Source organism: Manis javanica, chromosome 8 (genome assembly GCF_040802235.1).
Source record: "Manis javanica isolate MJ-LG chromosome 8, MJ_LKY, whole genome shotgun sequence".
In the NCBI taxonomy this organism is placed as follows: Eukaryota; Metazoa; Chordata; class Mammalia; order Pholidota; family Manidae; genus Manis; species Manis javanica.
In genome coordinates this window covers 82667327-82684921 of record NC_133163.1, presented here as the reverse complement: position 1 = coordinate 82684921, position 17595 = coordinate 82667327, and the positions used below count along the sequence as shown (strand labels likewise).

General features: G+C 38.1%; 1 protein-coding gene across 1 annotated transcript; it reads right to left on the bottom strand.

Moving 5' to 3' along the window:
- Positions 1-4369: 4369 nt before the first annotated feature.
- LOC108385238 (olfactory receptor 4K15-like) lies at positions 4370-5407 on the bottom strand. Its single transcript, XM_037015838.1, has one exon. The coding sequence runs from the start codon at positions 5342-5344 to the stop codon at positions 4370-4372; it is 975 nt and encodes a 324-aa protein (XP_036871733.1). The 5' UTR covers positions 5345-5407.
- Positions 5408-17595: the final 12188 nt, after the last annotated feature.

Genomic DNA, 17595 nt, shown 5'->3' with positions numbered 1-17595 from the left:
TGAGCCCTTTATCATTATGTAGTATCCTTCTTTATCTCTTGTTACTTTCTTTATTTTGAAGTCTATTTTGTCTGATATTAGTACTGCAGCCCCTGCTTTCTTCTCACTGTTGTTTGCCTGAAATACGTTTTTCCATCCCTTGATTTTTAGTCTATGCTTATCTTTGGGTTTAAGGTGAGTTTCTTGTAAGCAGCATATAGATGGGTCTTGCTTTTTTATCCATTCTATTACTCTATGTCTTTTGACTGGTGCATTAAGGCCATTTACATTTAGGGTGACTATTGAGAGATATGTACTTATTGCCATTGCAGGCTTTAGATTCGTGGTTACCAAAGGTTCAAGGTTAGCTTCTTTAGTATCTTTCTGCCTAACTTAGCTCGCTTATTGAGCTGTTATATACACTGTCTGGAGATTCTTTTCTTCTCTCCCTTCTTATTCCTCCTCCTCCATTCTTCATATGTTGTGTGTTTTGTTCTGTGCTCTTTTTAGCGGTGCTCCCATCTAGAGCAGTCCCTGTAGGATGCCCTGTAGAGGTGGTTTGTGGGAAGCAAATTCCCTCAGCTTTTGCTTGTCTAGGAATTGTTTAATCTCGTGATCATATTTAAATGATAGTTGTGCTGGATACAGTATCCTTGGTTCAAGGCCCTTCTGTTTCATTGCATTAAGTATATCATGCCATTCTCTTCTGGCCTGTAGGGTTTCTGTCGAGAAGTCTGATGTTAGCCTGATGGGTTTTCCTTTATAGGTGACCTTTTTCTCTCTAGCTGCCTTTAAAACTCTTTCCTTGTCCTTGATCCTTGCCATTTTAATTACTATGTGTCTTGGTGTTGTCCTCCTTGGATCCTTTCTGTTGGGAGTTCTGTGTAATTCCATGGTCTGTTCGATTATTTCCTCCCCCAGTTTGGGGAAGTTTTCAGCAATTATTTCTTCAAAGAGACTTTCTATCCCTTTTCCTCTTTCTTCCTCTTCTGGTATCCCTATAATACGAATATTATTCCTTTTGTATTGGTCACATATTTCTCTTAGTGTTGTTTCGTTCCTGGAGATCCTTTTATCTCTCTCTATGTCAGATTCTATACGTTCCTGTTCTCTGGCTTCTATTCCTTCAATGGCCTCTTGCATCTTATCCATTCTGCTTATAAATCCTTCCAGGGATTGTTTCACTTCTGTGATCTCCTTCCTGACATCTGTGATCTCCTTCCGGACTTCATCCTACTGCTCTTGCATTTTTCTCTGCATCTCATCCCATTGCTCTTGCATTTTTCTCTGCATCTCATCCCATTGCTCTTGCATTTTTCTCTGCATCTCTGTCAGCATGTTCATGATTTTTATTTTGAATTCTTTTTCAGGAGGACTAGTTAGGTCTGTCTCCCTCTCAGGTGTTGTCTCTGTGATCTTTGTCTGCCTGTAGTTTTGCCTTTTCATGGTGATAGAGATAGTTTGCAGAGCTGGTACATGTGACCGCTGGAAGAACTTCCCTTCTTGTTGGTTTGTGGCCTATTCCTGGGAGAATAGTGACCTCTAATGGCTTGTGCTGGGCAGCTGTTCACAGACAGGGCTTCTGCTTCCTGCCCAGTTGCTTTGGGGTTTATCTCCGCTGTTGCTGTGGGCTTGGCCTGGCTGGGGCTGTTCCTCCAAAATGGTGGAGCCCCGTTGGAGGGGGAGTGGCCGGGAGGCTATTTATCTCCGTAAGGGGCCTCTGTGCTCCCTGCTGCTCAGAGGGTTAAAGTGCCCAGAGATCCCCAGATTCCCTGCCTCTGGTCTAAGTGACCTGTCCTGCCCCTTTAAGACTTCCAAAAAGCACTCTCCAAACCAAAACAACAACAGCAACAATGAGAGAGGGAACAGAAAGGAAAAAAAAAAGGAAAAACACGCGATTTTTTTTTTTTTTTTGTCCTCAGGTGCCGGTCCCAGGCACCTGCTCACTGGTCCTGCTGCCCTGTCTCCCTAGCACCAGGGTCCCTGTCCTTTCAAGGCTTCCAAAAAGCACCCACCCACCATTCCCACAGGGAAGGAACGCTCGATATTCTTTGTCCTCAGGCACTGGTCCCAGGCACCCGCTCACCAGTCCCGCCGCCCTGCCTCCCTAGCACCGGGGTCCCTGTCCCTTTAAGGCTTCCAAAAAGCACTCGCCAAAAAGAGAGAAAAAAAGGGGAAAAACGCGCGATTTCCTCCGTCCTCAGGTGCCGGTCTCAGGCACCCGCCCACCGGTCCCACAGGGAAAAACACACGATGTTCTTTGTCCTCAGGCGCCAGTCCCAGGCACCCGCTCACTAGTCCCGCCGCCCTACCTCCCTAGCACCGGGGTCCCTGTCCCTTTAAGGCTTCCAAAAAGCACTCGCCAAAAAGAGAGAAAATAAGGGGAAAAACACGCGATTTCCTCCGTCCTCAGGTGCCGGTCTCAGGCACCCGCCCACCGGTCCCACAGGGAAAAACACGCGATATTCTTTGTCCTCAGGCGCCGGTCCCAGGCATCCGCTCACCAGTCCCGCCGCCCTGCCTCCCTAGCACCGGGGTCCCTGTACCTTTAACGCTTCCAAAAAGCACTCGCCAAAAAGAGAGAAAAAAAGGGGAAAAACGCGCGATTTCCTCCGTCCTCAGGTGTCTGTCTCAGGCACCCGCCCCCCGGTCCCGCAGGGAAAAACACGCGATATTCTTTGTCCTCAGGCGCCGGTCCCAGGCACCCGCTCACCAGTCCCGCCACCCTGCCTCCCTAACACCGGGGTCCCTGTCCCTTTAAGGCTTCCAAAAAGCGCTCGCCAAAAAGAGAAAAAAAAAGGGAAAAAACGCGCGATTTCCTCCGTCCTCAGGCGCCGGTCTCAGGCACCTGCCCGCCGGTCCCGCAGGGAGAAACGTGGGATATTCTTTGTCCTCAGGCGCCGGTCCCAGGCACCTGCTCACCGGTCCCACCACCCTGCCTCCCTAGCAATGGGGGCCCGTCCCTTTAAGGCTTCCAAAAAGCACTCGCCAAAAAAAAACCGCACCGGTTTCTTTCCACCCGCCGGGAGCCGGGGGGAGGGGCGGTCGGGTCCCTCTGGGCCGGGGCTTGTATCTTACCCCCTTCGCAAGGCGCTGGGTTCTGCAGGTGTGGATGTGGTCTGGATGTTGTCCTGTGTCCTGTGGTCTCTATTTTAGGAAGATTTTTCTTTGGTATATTTTGATAGCTCTATGTGTTTTTGGGAGGAGATTTCCACTGCTCTACTCACGCCGCCATCCTGTTTTGCTTCCTTTTATATGTTGGATAATTTTCATACGTTTATATATAAACTTGTGAAACCCGTATTTTTGATAATTTATATAATTGGCCTTCCTTTATTTTTTAACATTAATATTTGTTAGATTTTTAAAAATTTGTGATATATTAGTACAATTAAAGTGTTCTAATAGGAGCATTTTTAATGGTGATTGTTGCTTCCCGAAAGTTATGCTTGTTAGTGTGTAAGAGAAAGAAATTAAAGCAACTTGTCTGTTATCCATTCAACTCCTTCACCAGGAGGAAATCCCATGGGGGAAAGGGATGATGGATTCACTCTTGTACACTTACTTGCATCATGAAATTGTATATATTAAATATGCCCAATTTTTTCATGCCAGTTACACCCCAATAAATTGATTTTTTTAAAAAAGAAACTGTATTAGGTCTTCATAGCATATTGAAAAGAGTATGTAACCTTTTTAGGCTGCGACTCTTTGCTAACAATATGCATATTGCTTGTTCCACACTAATTCATTGCATCATCACAACCATTTGCAGTTCCACTAAAGTCAGGGATATGCAGAAACCTTCTGAAGGCAATACTGTAAAACAACGAAGTGTTTGAATGGGGGTTGCAACCAGGAGCTGAATCTGGAACCAAATTCTTAAACATGATATTATAATATTACCCCTTCACCAAATTCCTTAGAATTAAGAACTTTATTTCAAAATTTATTTTTAAATGTTACCAAAAATGATCATATAACAGGTATAAAAAAGATATAAATTCCAGAGGTGATCTTTTTTTTTTTAACCTAAATTCCATCAGTTTTCAGTACAGGAATAGTAATTTACTACAATTGGGATCTAAACAGTGTTATTTTGAGAGAGGTGCAGTTTACTTTTGACATACAATTAAAAGCCCTTTCTCAGTGCCTTTAAAGTCTATGTCTTAAAAAGTTTAAAATTAAATAGTAAGAAATAGAAGCATAAAGGAGAAAAGCACACAGGGATGAAGAGAATATGAAAATCACTAAGGATCATACTATGATTTTTGTTGTCATCATTCCTCTTTAACCCTCCCCACTGGTTGAAATGGCTTGCTTTAACTTCACAGTGATTCCATTCGTAACTGGCAAGAGAAATGGCTACAGTGGTAACAGTATATTAAGTTTACTTTGTTTCCAAGAAAAGAGCATCTCTTATGACTGCAGTAACTTGGCCTGGCTTCAGATAGTGACTCCTCAGTTTTGCCATAGCTGCCTTCATTTCCTTATTCCTTAGAGTGTAGATAACTGGGTTTAAAATGGGAGTAAATATGGTGTAGAACACAGCAAGGACTTTCTCAACTGAGTAACGACTGAAGGGCCACACATATATGAAGATGCATGGTCCAAAGAACAGCATGACCACAGTGATATGAGCAGTCAATGTGGAGTGGGCCTTTGCCATGCTAGCAGAGGAGCGATTCCTAACTGTGTTAAGTATCACAGTGTAGGAGACAACTAAGAAGAGAAAGGAACTCATAGAAAGAAAGCCACTGTTTGCAACAATTAGTAAACTGACAACATACGTGTCTACGCAGGCCAGCTTAGTCACTAGGGGGAGGTCACAGTAAAAACTGTCTACCTGATTAGGGCCACAAAAAGGCAAGTTAACAGTAAATGCCAACTGGCTGGTAGTATGAATAAAGCCAATAGACCATGGGATGAGGACCAGTGTAATACACACATGCCAACTCATGACTCTCATGTAGTAGAGAGGTTTGCATATAGCAACGTACCGGTCATAAGCCATGGATACAAGGAGCACCATTTCACTACCACCAAAGAGGTGAATACAGAAAATCTGGGCCATGCAGGCTTCAAAAGAAATAGTCTTGTGCTCAACTAACAAGTCTGCAATCATTTTTGGGGTAGCAAAAGAGGCAACACATGTATCTGTAAAGGAGAGATTTGCAAGCAAAAAATACATGGGGGTATGGAGGCGGGAATCTGAGATCACAGTGAGGATAATGAGAAGGTTGCCCAGCAGTATTGCTAGGTAGAATAGAGAAAATATGACAAAGAATAAAAGTTGGAGCTCCTTGGAACTAGAGAGTCCCAGCAACACAAATTCCGTCACCCATGTGTGATTTGCCTCATTCATTGACTTCACACGGAATTTATCTTCATTTACCTGAATAGGAGAGAAACAGAGGTCAATCAGTTAACTGAGTTTGGAGTCAGTTTCCCAAGTTGCCTCAGCTTTAGGAATCTTGGTTTCTACTGAAATGTATTTCTTAGATTTTCATTCATGCCTAAATAAAGAAGGTACTCTAGCAATCAGGAAAAGACAAACAGACGCAGAATGGGATATTGAACTGTAACTCTTCTAGATAAAGGGGTTGGTGGAGAGAATTTCATTCAATTGATTCATTTAGTTACTTGAAATTAAGAGGTCATGTAAACTAATTTAGCAATGAAAATCACAAATGAATGTTGCAAATAATATCTGAAAAGTTGTTTTAAAAACAGAGAATCCCAATATTATAATCTACAGAGACAACAATCTGTCATTTTTTCTTCACTAAATAAATTAGAAAGTAAGAGAAACATTTATGAGCTACTAAAGGAAGAACATAGATTTTCAAAACTAATGTGCCAGAGACTTACACATAAAGAATACATGCTATATTATTCTACGCAATGTAGTTTAAACATAGAGAAATGAATATGTAGTATTAGAGGCCAAAATAGTAATTATCTTTGAAGGATAGAAAGAGACAGGAGGGGACATTGGATGGCTTTTGGCTTCTGGTAATGTTCTGTTTAGTGATGCAGTTTTGAGTTACTTGTTTTTGGGGGTTCCCCTCCAGACAGAAGGCACTCTTTGCCTTTCCTTTCATGAGTTCTAAAAAGCTGCCTCCTACTGTAACATTTTACACTCTTCACTTGTATTAGGACAGTTTTTTTAATCACTGACTTCCTCAGAAACTATCTTCTGCAATTCTGAATTAATGGAAATATAATACACATTTTATGTCTCAGATTTGGTGTTTGCTTAATAAATGTGTCCATCTTTGCAGTTTTTCCTCTTATGCTAAAGGGCAATGAGTAAAACAGAAGGAAAGTCTACTTTTCTTCTTTGCTCCAAGGAGAGGTACTATGTGAAGAATAAACATACATACATCTATTCCCTCTTCTGCCACTGACTAGCTCAGGAACCTTGAGAAAATCTCTTACATCAATTTCTCCATTTTAACAATGTAAGATGAAGATGTTGGAAAACCAAAGGTCTCAGTTCTTGCTATATATGGATTTATGTAATTTTTATTTTACATGTTTATGTATTTCAGTGAATTCACTCTATAAGAATTTAAATGCAAACATTGCCCAGGGCTCTGTGCTAAAAGTAGGCCCTGGTTAGGCTTATAACCTCCACTGTGGAGATCAATTACTAGTTTATAATCCTTTGATTTTTTAGGTAAGGTGGTGAACCCTCTTTTCCGTTCACTCCCCAGCATCTTCTCTATTTATTAAAACAATAGCTTTATCACTTAATAACAGGAGTTTTTATACCCAGTATAATACTATACTATAATGGAATACTAACTGTATTAGAAAAAAATACTCTACATTAAAATCACAGGCAATCACAGGCAGCTGTATGGCACTGAGCAAGTCATTTAGCCCTTCAGGGACCAATTGTTCTCACATATAAATTATTGAGATTAATATTACCATCAAAGAGACACTGAAAATGTTTCTTAGAGATTATGTAGGTAATAAATCTTTAATAAACTGTAGTGACTACACATATTAAGCATTCTTGATGATGTATTATTTTACATCAGAATAAGTATTTTGTTTCTGTTAACAATGCCTGTTCAAAGATGGTATTGTCTTACTTGTACAAGAATGAGTTGTCACCACTAGATGGGCTCAAGTAAACTCAATTTTTCATTCTTTATACTATTTTAGGTTGAATTAATGCAATCTATCTCTGAAATAGTACATCCATGGGATAATATAAAGTAGTAGGGATGAGTATAATTTGCAGATGCCCCCAAACTCTACCAGTTCTAAGTTAGAGCCTTCAAAAGCTTTCTTTCACTGTCTGCTGCCTCCATCCCTACCTCCCTTCATCTCCCCCACAGTCACTGTGCCCTAGAGACCAGTGCTGGTGCGTGATCTTCAGAAAGAGACCAGCCAAACGCTGTCTCTTATCTAATATAAAATGAAGCATGTGGGCTTATCATTTAGTCTGTGATCATTAAAGCTTGGAAAGGGTTTAACTGTCAGCTTCAAGGTACCAAAACCCCAATCACCTGGCCCTGAGGAGATGAGCCATAAACAGGTTTACTTAGGCACAGGGTATCCTTTCCTGTGATGGGCTTGTCTTCAAGGACATGGGACAGCACTAAAAATACATTTTGCTATTGTTGTGCAAAGTGTAACCTCACTTTTGCATGTGTTTGTGATAAGAGCACATCAGGAAATATGTTGGCAATCTACAGTAATGTGTGGAAACTCTCAAAATTAAAATGAATGATATGTCACTAAAAGTCACAAAAGGAGGATTGATTCATAGTCTATCTTATAGCCACATATCCTAGGAAAGCATGGCCTTGCAAATAACATCCAGAAGCATGAATGGAATTAGCTGAATAGTTAAAACATTGATCTTAAGGTGGAACCTAGGTATTTCAACTGTAACTCTCTCATACAGGTCTTCTTTTCCTGATCAGAGAAAGCTTTAGTTCAAAATATTAATCAAAGCATTCCAAAGTATTTTTTAGGAAGTGCAACCAATGATAGTTATTGTCATAGAACTTAAGCTCTGTAAAATTCCTGAAGTGACTGGAAATGCAGTAATTTTCTTGAACTAATGGTTAGAAAAATTTTAGGCTTTTTCCTTCCTTATTCCTTACTTAGAGTGCATTTTAATTCTTCTCTCCTCAGAGATGTGTTCTGTATGAGCATTATGTAACAGAATCAGACATTTTATCCTATAATAATACAATGTATTTAACCACGTAAGTGATAAGAGTCTTCAAGACAGGCATCATGTCAAGGGTATACTTTGTTTCATAATTAGGTGTACAGCAGCAGGTGGTTTTTCATTTTATTAGTTATTTTATATCTAATAACAATATCTAATAGTTTTAACTACAACTAATTTATACCTAATAACTAATACTGCTCTATCTTAATAACAGGCCATTCTAAATTATATATACTAAAATAACCCAAACGTTAAATCAAGGAATGATTTTGAAAGGTATCATGTGCTATAGGCACAGCATTAGCCTGGGATCTAGAAAACCTTGGTTCTGCTTCTCTTTCTACTAAAGAACTTACCAAATTTTAGGCAATTTTTACAACCTCTCAGGAGCTTAGTTTCTTTTTCTTATTTTTTTTTAAGAAACGATTTTAAGAATTTTCCCTCCTAATCGATAATATTCTGTTTCTCTGGCTGTCTTAAATATAATTTCAAAAGGGAAAATCACTTAAATGTAAGTATAATGCAACTGCTTCACTGATGGTAACAGTATAGACAATCCAAGAGATAAAATAATGGTAATTTATCAAAAAACTCAGGGGTCAATGACTGTGCAGTGCCAAATATTTGGACAGGTATTAGTAGACCAAATGGGCACAGAACCACAGGAGAGTAAAGAAGGTAGAGAACAATTGCCTCTCTGCTTTCTCCTCCTACTGCATGAAGAGCCTAGGACAGCACAGCTCCCTCCCTGCCCCATGCCTTAACAATATCTGCACTTGCCAAGTGAAATGAAATGATGCAAGAGCCATTCAATAAAGAGCAAAGGAGAGAATCTAAGTCTTTCCAACCTTCAGTCTAATCCTTTACAGTCTTCAGCATCATATAGAAGGAAAACCTTCACAATGATTAGAACCTAACTGGGGATTTAACATCATTAGAATGTAGTAATTAATATAAATGATGACATATCTGTATGGGAGACATAATAGACACTTACATGGAGGAGGGGTTTGTGGGGAAGAAGCAATAAAAAAACTGAGGTTTTAATGTCATGTTAGAAAAAATGTTGCTAATATTCATTATTCTATTATGAATATTGTCGTTTCTGTAAAAACAGCTTCTGAAAATTTCCTAATTACACACATCCATCATTTCAATATCTTGTAAAAATAGGATTTTCTATTTTAAGTTTTTAAAATGAAGGCAATAACTAGAATATCCTCTCCACATTAACTTCTCTACTATTAATACAAGTTTTGCAGACCAGAACAATATAATATTTAATATTCTTCTTAATAATTAAGAGAGACAATTCTTACTAAGGCTGCATAGTATTATTCCAGTTATTAGCTTAGAAAATAGGGCTAGATGATTCCAAGGCTGTTTATATTTCTCAAATTCAAAATGAAGAGGCAGTTATAGGAAGGGAAAAGTCATTATAGTTTGGAAAAGTCATTCAGAAGTCCTTAGACTATCTTTTAGAACGTCCAATGGCTTCATGATTAATCAGTTACCATTGACTTTTGAACAACATGGGTTTGAACTGTGTGGTACACTTATACACAGATTTATTTCAATGAATATATAGAAAGAATTTTTGGAGTTTTGCAACAATTTGAAAACATTTTCTTTCTCTAGTTTACTTCATTGTAAGAATACAGTATATAAGACATATTGAAATATGTGTTAATGAGCAGTTTATGTAATCAGTGTCTTCTGGTCAACAGGGGGCTATTAGTAGTTAGTTTTGGGGAGTCAAAAGTTATATAAAAATTTTTGACTGCATGGAGGGTCAGCACCCCTTATCACTGCATTGTTCAAAGGACAATTCTATATACTTGCTCATTGCCAGTATACCTAAGGCATAAGGATCTTTTTAGATTGCAAATCACATCATAAGATTCTTTTTCCCCTCCTGGTTTAAGAGGAAGTTTAATATATTGGGAATTTATCTTACATAATTATCTAAAGAATAATTATTTATTAATGTATTTTAATTGGAGTTCTTCTTGTCCCTAATTTATCTCACAAGACTTGCTTTCCTATAAGACTAGAAAAGCAAAAAGAAATGAAGACACCTAACAGATCTACTCTGCTTTGTACAGCAATTACTGTGTTCATTCCAAACAAATTTTAAAAGTCAATAAATATAGATTTAATGAGTGTCTAAATATCCTCTGAGTAGAAAGCATAATAGCATCACAGAAGGGACAGAAAATTGTTCTAACATACTTCCTTCTGTTCATCGGATTCTGATACTATTCCTGAAAGAGCTACCCCTAAGCCAGTGCAGTGGGACAGTCATGTATCGTGTACACAGGAGAAAGGAAAATAGGGATTTACTTCTTCCAGATACAGTTTCCAATTTGACTGAGGAAACAATGACCTCACTTTTGCTAAGTCTAGTTATTAATTTTATAATTTTAATCAGCTCACTTATTATTTTCCTATTCTAAGCAAACATGTTCAAAATACACTTATAATACTTACACATTCATATAATTCCTCCAATCTTTATTTCTCTAACTCTTTTAATCTTCCATTCATCTGTACACTTTCACACTGAATACATTTTCAATATACTCTTGACATGATGCACTTTAATTTAGTCCCTAAACTAAAATGTGCCAAGTCCCTCAGGTCTGTCTTCAGGCAGCGATGGCTCTGCTCCTCTTTCCCTGTATCATACATTTGCAGTATTCTAAGATAAGACAATATAAAGCCTTCTGCCCTGAGGCCAGGAAACTGACCTCATTGGAGAAGTGAAAAATTAACCTTTAGAGATCCGTGAAGTCACCCTATCATGGTGGTAATTACATTTTACATAATAATTTTTCCAGGAATGGGAAAAGAAAAGCTTTTACTAACTAGTGGTGCATATGAAAGCAAAATATTTGATTACCTCTTAAATTACTACTATGTAAATTTTGACCCCCAAATTCTGACTTTCATTAATGCCATCATTCAATCTTATAAATGATTACAAAGCCTCAGGGAGGTTTTCTCTAGTAATAAGGAGCCCACTACTTCACAAGACACTATAGTTTGTTGTAAGAATGCTCAACTGGTTCTACCATCTGTGATTTAATAGAACCAATCTACTCCTTCAACATGATGGTTCTTTAAATATTTGAAGATGCTCTCATTTCTTCTTCATGACAAATATTCTGTTTCCTGGACAAATTCATCAACAGCCTTAAACCATATTTTATATAATATTTTGTAGGTGCTGCATTCCTGTCTCCAGAGGTTCTTATATAAGTTATAAGTGGTCATTTATAAAGAAATGTAAAATGAGGTTCTGTATCGCTTATCCAACTCAGTTCTCTATATAAAATCTAAAAGTTTTGTACATACAAGGATACATGCAGAATGTCCAGTAGAATAATTTTTAAAAAGAGAAATATTACGAACTCTCTAAGTGTTTGTAAACTGGAAAATGGTGAAATAAATTATAATATTTTAAAGAAATGGATAGCATTTGATTATTTAAATTAATAAATCAAAATTTATATGTGAACATTTAGTTTAAAAAATGTAATATTGAGGGAAAAGTAAATGAACGAATGATGCAATTAATGTGATTACATTTTCATACATAGAAATAAACATGCATATACAGTTATTAAATAAAAGTTCCGAAACAACCAGGGCCAATTCTAAGTAGTATTTGAAGGGAAGGTAAGAGAAGAGGTCAAGAAGTATATGAATGTCCTTTAACTGAATAAGGAACATTATATTTATAAAGGCCTAGAGCAGCTATGGTGAAATACCACAGTTTGCCATCTAAGTAAATGAATGCAGGATACTATTTTTAAATTTTTTAATTCCTTGAATGTTGTACTTTAAAAATGATTCCCTTACCATTCTCCATGGTATGAGACTGTTGAATATGTAACTCTATGCATTGTCAAAAGTCATAGACATATAAATCATGAAGACTTAATTATAATGCAAACATAAACATGCAAGCAAACAATCAAAACATTAACCAGGTTGTAAGGTCATCCTTCCTAGACGAACAAATCTTTCTTTTTTGTGAATGTGTGACATAACTGCTTGGAAAGAGAAGAGAGGAGAGCAGTGCCCTACATAACTGAGCATACTAATTTTAACTGGAATATGAAGTTGAAAGACAAAAATAACTGTACAGTAACATTGCACTATAGTTGGTGAATTTGTTTTTCATGGGGGTATAGGTTAATAATTCTGACATTAATTTGCATAAACACTGAGTTTGAACAATTAAGTAAATGTGGAATGAAGTGACATCATCAACATGGTTGGATAGAAGTTTCTGAGCCCACATTCTCCTACAAAAATGAAAAAATAGTTGGCAGCCATTCGCGGACAAAGGAGCCTTTATGAGAGCTTTGGGATCCAGGTGGGAGGTTGTGGAGCCCTGGTAGAGCTCAAGACCAAAGAGGGCTGCTTTAAGACAGCAGGCCCATGTATCAGTGGCAGACCTATTGACCACGATCCTGAATGTTGATTGGAGCAGCTCAGTTCCCCTGTGGACTCAACTGTAGCCCTACTTCTCCACAGTCCTCCATCGGCCCCTTCCACCAAGGGATCTGGGTGTGGCCATGCCTATCCATGTCCATGGCAACAGGCCTGCTGACCTCAGACCAAATTTGGTCCTTGGAGGAATCTAGGACAGCTTAAGCCCCACTGGACTGCAATCCAAGGAAATCTTTCCTGCCCAGGGACACACTCAAAATATCCAATAGAAATAGTCCACCAACCTTGGACACAACTGCAGTCTCAGAAGCAGTCACATGACCTAGATCCAGTCCTTTTCTACTGTGTTCCAGAGGCAGTGTTGCCTCCTGGGGAAAGGACCTGGTGGGCACCGCACCTGCATGCAGCTCTGGTAACAATCCTGCCAGCTGCAGACTTGACTGTGGGCCCACCAACAGCCGGGGTACCCAGCTCAAGCCCAGCTTAATTACAGTCAGGGGATTGTCCCATCAGTCGAGGCACCCTGCGGGAAGACCTCTTTACCTTTGACACCAGTCTGTGAAAACTATTATAGGTAACTATATATTATAGGTAACTATATGTGAATATTTAGTTTAAAAATGTAATGTTGTGAAAACTATTATAGGTAACTGTCTTTCAAGTGCCCAAACACCAATGCAAGGCTACACAGATCATGAAGAATCAGGCAAACATGACACCACCAAGGAAAACTACTGACATTCCATAACTGACCCTTAAGGGAGGGAGGAAACTAAATGAAATCAGGAAAGTAAGAAATGAACCAAATGAAAAGTTTAACAAAGAAATAGAAACAAACAAGCAAAAAGAACCAAACAGAAAGTCTGAAGTTGAAAATAATAATGAATAATCTGAAAATTTCAGTAAAGAGCATAAAGATCAGATTTGATTGCAGCAAAGAAAGAATTGTGAAACTCCAAGACAAATTATTTGAAATTATCCATGTAGAGAAACAGCAACAACAACAACAAAATTGAAAAGAGTGGAGAAAGCCTACATGATGTATAGGACACCAGTTACCCAACCAGTATACGTAGCATGAGAATCCCAGATGGAGAAAGCATGAGAAAGGGGAAGAAAGCTTATTTAAAGAAATACTTGACATAAAATGCCCCAGCTCTTGGAGGAAAACGAACATCCATATCCATGATGGCCAAAGACCCCCATATAGGCTAAACATTATAATGAGACACATTATAATCAAATTATAGAAAGTCAATGAGAGGCACTTTGGAACAGAGCAAGAGAAAAGTGTCATTACATACAAGGGGTCCCCTGAAGGCTATTGGTAACTTGCTCTGTAGAGACTTGCAGCCCAGCAGAGAGTGGATGACATATACTGAGGAGAGAAAAACGCTGTCAACAAAGAATACTGCACCCAACAAAGCTGTTCTTCTGCAGTATAAAACAGAAAAATTAACAAAATGTCAAGAAAGTTTTACCTATAAGACCTTTGTGTGTAAATAGATTAAATTCCTCAATGAAAAGACATAATGAAGCTGAATGGATGAAAATCAAGATTCAAGTACATGCTGCCTAAAACAGACTCCCATAGATTTAGGATACATATAGACTGAAAGGCAATGGATGGAAAAAGATATTCCATGACAATGATAACTAGAAGAGAGGAGAGGTAGCTACACTTATATCAGAATGAAAATAGACTTCAAGTCAAAACTGACACAGGACACAAAGAGTGTTATTTTATAATGATAAAGGGGTCAATTCATCAAGAGGTTATACCAACTAAAAATACATTTGAACCCACCATTAAAAGACCTGAAGTTATTAAACAATCATTACCCAATCTGAAGGCTGAAGTAGAGAGCAATGCAATAACAAAAAGAGACACAGTACTCTACTTTAAACAATGGATAGATCATCTAGACATAAAATCAGTAAAGAAATAATAGACTTGAACTATACTTTAGACCAAATGGTCCTAGCAGACATACACAGAAAATTTCACCCAAGAGCTGAAAAATACAAAATCTTCTCAAGATCACACAGAAAATTCTTCAGGATAGAGTATATGTTAGCTCACAAGACAAGTCTTACCAAATTTAACAAGACTGAATTCATATCAAGTATCTTTTCTGACCACAGTAGTGTGAAAGTAGATATGAATAACAGGAGGAAATCTGGAAAATTCACAATGTGTGGAAAGTAAATAACACAGTTCTTGAACAACCATAAGGTCAAAAAAGAAATCAAAAGGAAAATGAAAAAATTATCCTGAGACAAACAAAAAGGGGAACACATTCCCCAACTGACAGGATGCTGCAAAAGTAGTTCTGGAGGGAAGTTTCTAGTGATAAATGCCTACTTGAGGAAAAACTTAACATCTGAAGTAAGTAAAACTCAAAACTAAATAAAAAGAAGGAACTAAGCCTAATGTTAGAAGAAAGAAGAAAATGGCAAAGATATGAGCAGACATGAATGAAAGAGAACAGAAACAATGCAAAAGATCAATGAAATTAAGGGCTGGTTTTTGAAAAGATGAAATTGATAAAAAGAGAAAACTCAAAATTAGAAATAAGAGACATAACATGATCCACAGAAAACTGAAGATTCAATAGAAACTATTATGAACAATTAAACTTGAACAAAATGGATAACCTAGAAGAAATGGGTAGATTCCTAGAAATATCCAACCTGTTAAGACTGACTCTTGAAGAAATAGAAAGTCTGTATAGGTCTATATATAATTGAATAATTAATTATTTAATCAGATGTCTCCAAAGAAACAAATCCCAGGACTTTATGGCTTCACTAGTGAATTATGCCAAATATTTAAAGAATTAACATTAATATTTGTCAAACTCTTTCAAAAAAGTGGAAGAAGTAATACTTCAAAACTTACTTGATGAGACCAGCATTGCCCTCATACTAAAGTCAGACAAGGACATCACAAAAAAAGAAAATTATAGGTCAGTATTCCAGGTGAACAAATATGTAAATATGTTTAATAAAATGTGAGAAAAAATTTCAGCAATGAATTAAAAAATTATATGCCATGATCAAGTGGGACTTTTTCCTGGGATGCAAGATGGTTCAGCATAAACAAATAAACAAATGTGATATGCTACATTAACAGAATGAAAGAAAAAAATATGATCATCTCAATAGATGTAGAAAAAGCATTTAACAGAATTCAGCATACTTCTTGATAAAAATTCTCTAAAAATTAGGCATAGAAAGAATGTACCTCAACCTAATTAGATTATGTATGACAACCCATAGCTCATATCAAACTTTGTTATGAAAAGTTTAAAACCTTTCCTCTAAAATCAGATACAAGACTGCCGCGGGCTGCTGCAGGGGGAGAATGGAGACGACCCAGACTTAGACGAACAGATCAGGCACGGATTCGGCGGATGACAGACAGAGCCCAAACGCAAGGGAGGTTTCAAGCTGCTGCTGCAAAATTTATTATTCAAACACCAAGATATATATTGTTCCTTTTTGCGGAACAGGGAACATAAGTTTTTTTTTTTGGCAAAAGTTCAGAGGATTGCAATCTCAGCGATAAGCATCTTAACAGGACCTTCTCAGTTTCAAATTGTACAGGAAAGGGATATTTTTACCATTTGCGGTTACCATGCTAGACATTGTGGTTAATACATTATGACGTGCATTTTCAAAGCCAGTTTAGATTGTTTTCTAAAACTTGTAAAATTTCTCTCATAGTTCTAGGATGACCATAAACATTATATTTTATAGGTATAGGATGAGTAGTTTTTCCATAATTAGCCAGAAATATAAACACTTGACATCTCAATTGCCATTGTTGTTCTGCTGTCAATGTGCATCATGGAGCACGTGCTCTTTTTATGCTTTCCCACCGGGAAAGACCTTGATATTTTATTCTCTTCCCGTATTATTTACTCATCTGTCTAAATTACTGTCATATACTCCTGTCCATGGGGTTGGGGCATCGGTAGGCCTAGGTCTATATGGACCTCTATATCTAGGGGGTTGCCACCATCTGTTGTTTATAAGATATTCTATGCTATTATTTCTAATCTTGACTACAAACCCCATGGTAAGCAGCTTCTTCTTTTCTGCCTCCAGTTTATCTTCTGGAAGGTCCTTTCTTTTCCTAGAAGTTCTTTGAATCTCCAACTCTAACCTTTGTAACTCATCAAAATATCCCCAAATGTGTTCTTTGGGATTTTCAGCATTTGCAGTAAAAGATATGCTATAGGGGAACAATCATCTGGCAAGGTAACAAGCAAAGCAAGCTTATGCAATTTATTCTCTATGCGTTTTTCTATCTGGGTGAAGGAGGATGGGTCTGAGGTTGCCGTGCTCAAGAACAGTGAGTTCACTGTCTGCTGGCCCGGAACTTGTGGTTCCTCAGTTCCTGGATTATTTAATGGCACATCTCGATTCACTGAAGCAGGGGAAGTGCTGCAGACTGTTATGCCAAATATCAATAATACAAGGCACATTCCGGCCCCCATGCACAATACACCTGAACCGGAAAGCATGCTTCTGAGATATCTTTTTATGAGCATCTGCCAGGGACCTCCAGGAGATCTAGCCGCTCTTGGCGTGAACCTCGGGACTGGCAGCCATTCAAGCTCTTTGAATTCCATGCTGCACAGACTCCACTGGAGTTGCTGTGGCACAAGACAAGGATGCCCATCTTGCCACTGTTAGAATTTTGTGCCATTCACTTCAAAGTGTCTATTTTAAAATGAGTTTAGAGTATAGAAATTAAGGGAGAAAGGAAGTCAAAAGACAACAAAAAGGACAGAGAAGAAGATTAAAATTGCTAAAATTCATGCCCCCTGGTCAAAATGATTTACTTTATCATCACAGTGATTCCATTTGCAACTGGCTAGAGACATGTCTACAGTGGTAACAGTCATGCTAAGTTTACTCCATTTTCAGAAAAGGAGAATTTC

Bases quoted from the DNA above. Each gene is read 5' to 3' on its own strand.
- LOC108385238 (XM_037015838.1), bottom strand. From the start codon at position 5,344: ATGAATGAGGCAAATCACACATGGGTGACGGAATTTGTGTTGCTGGGA.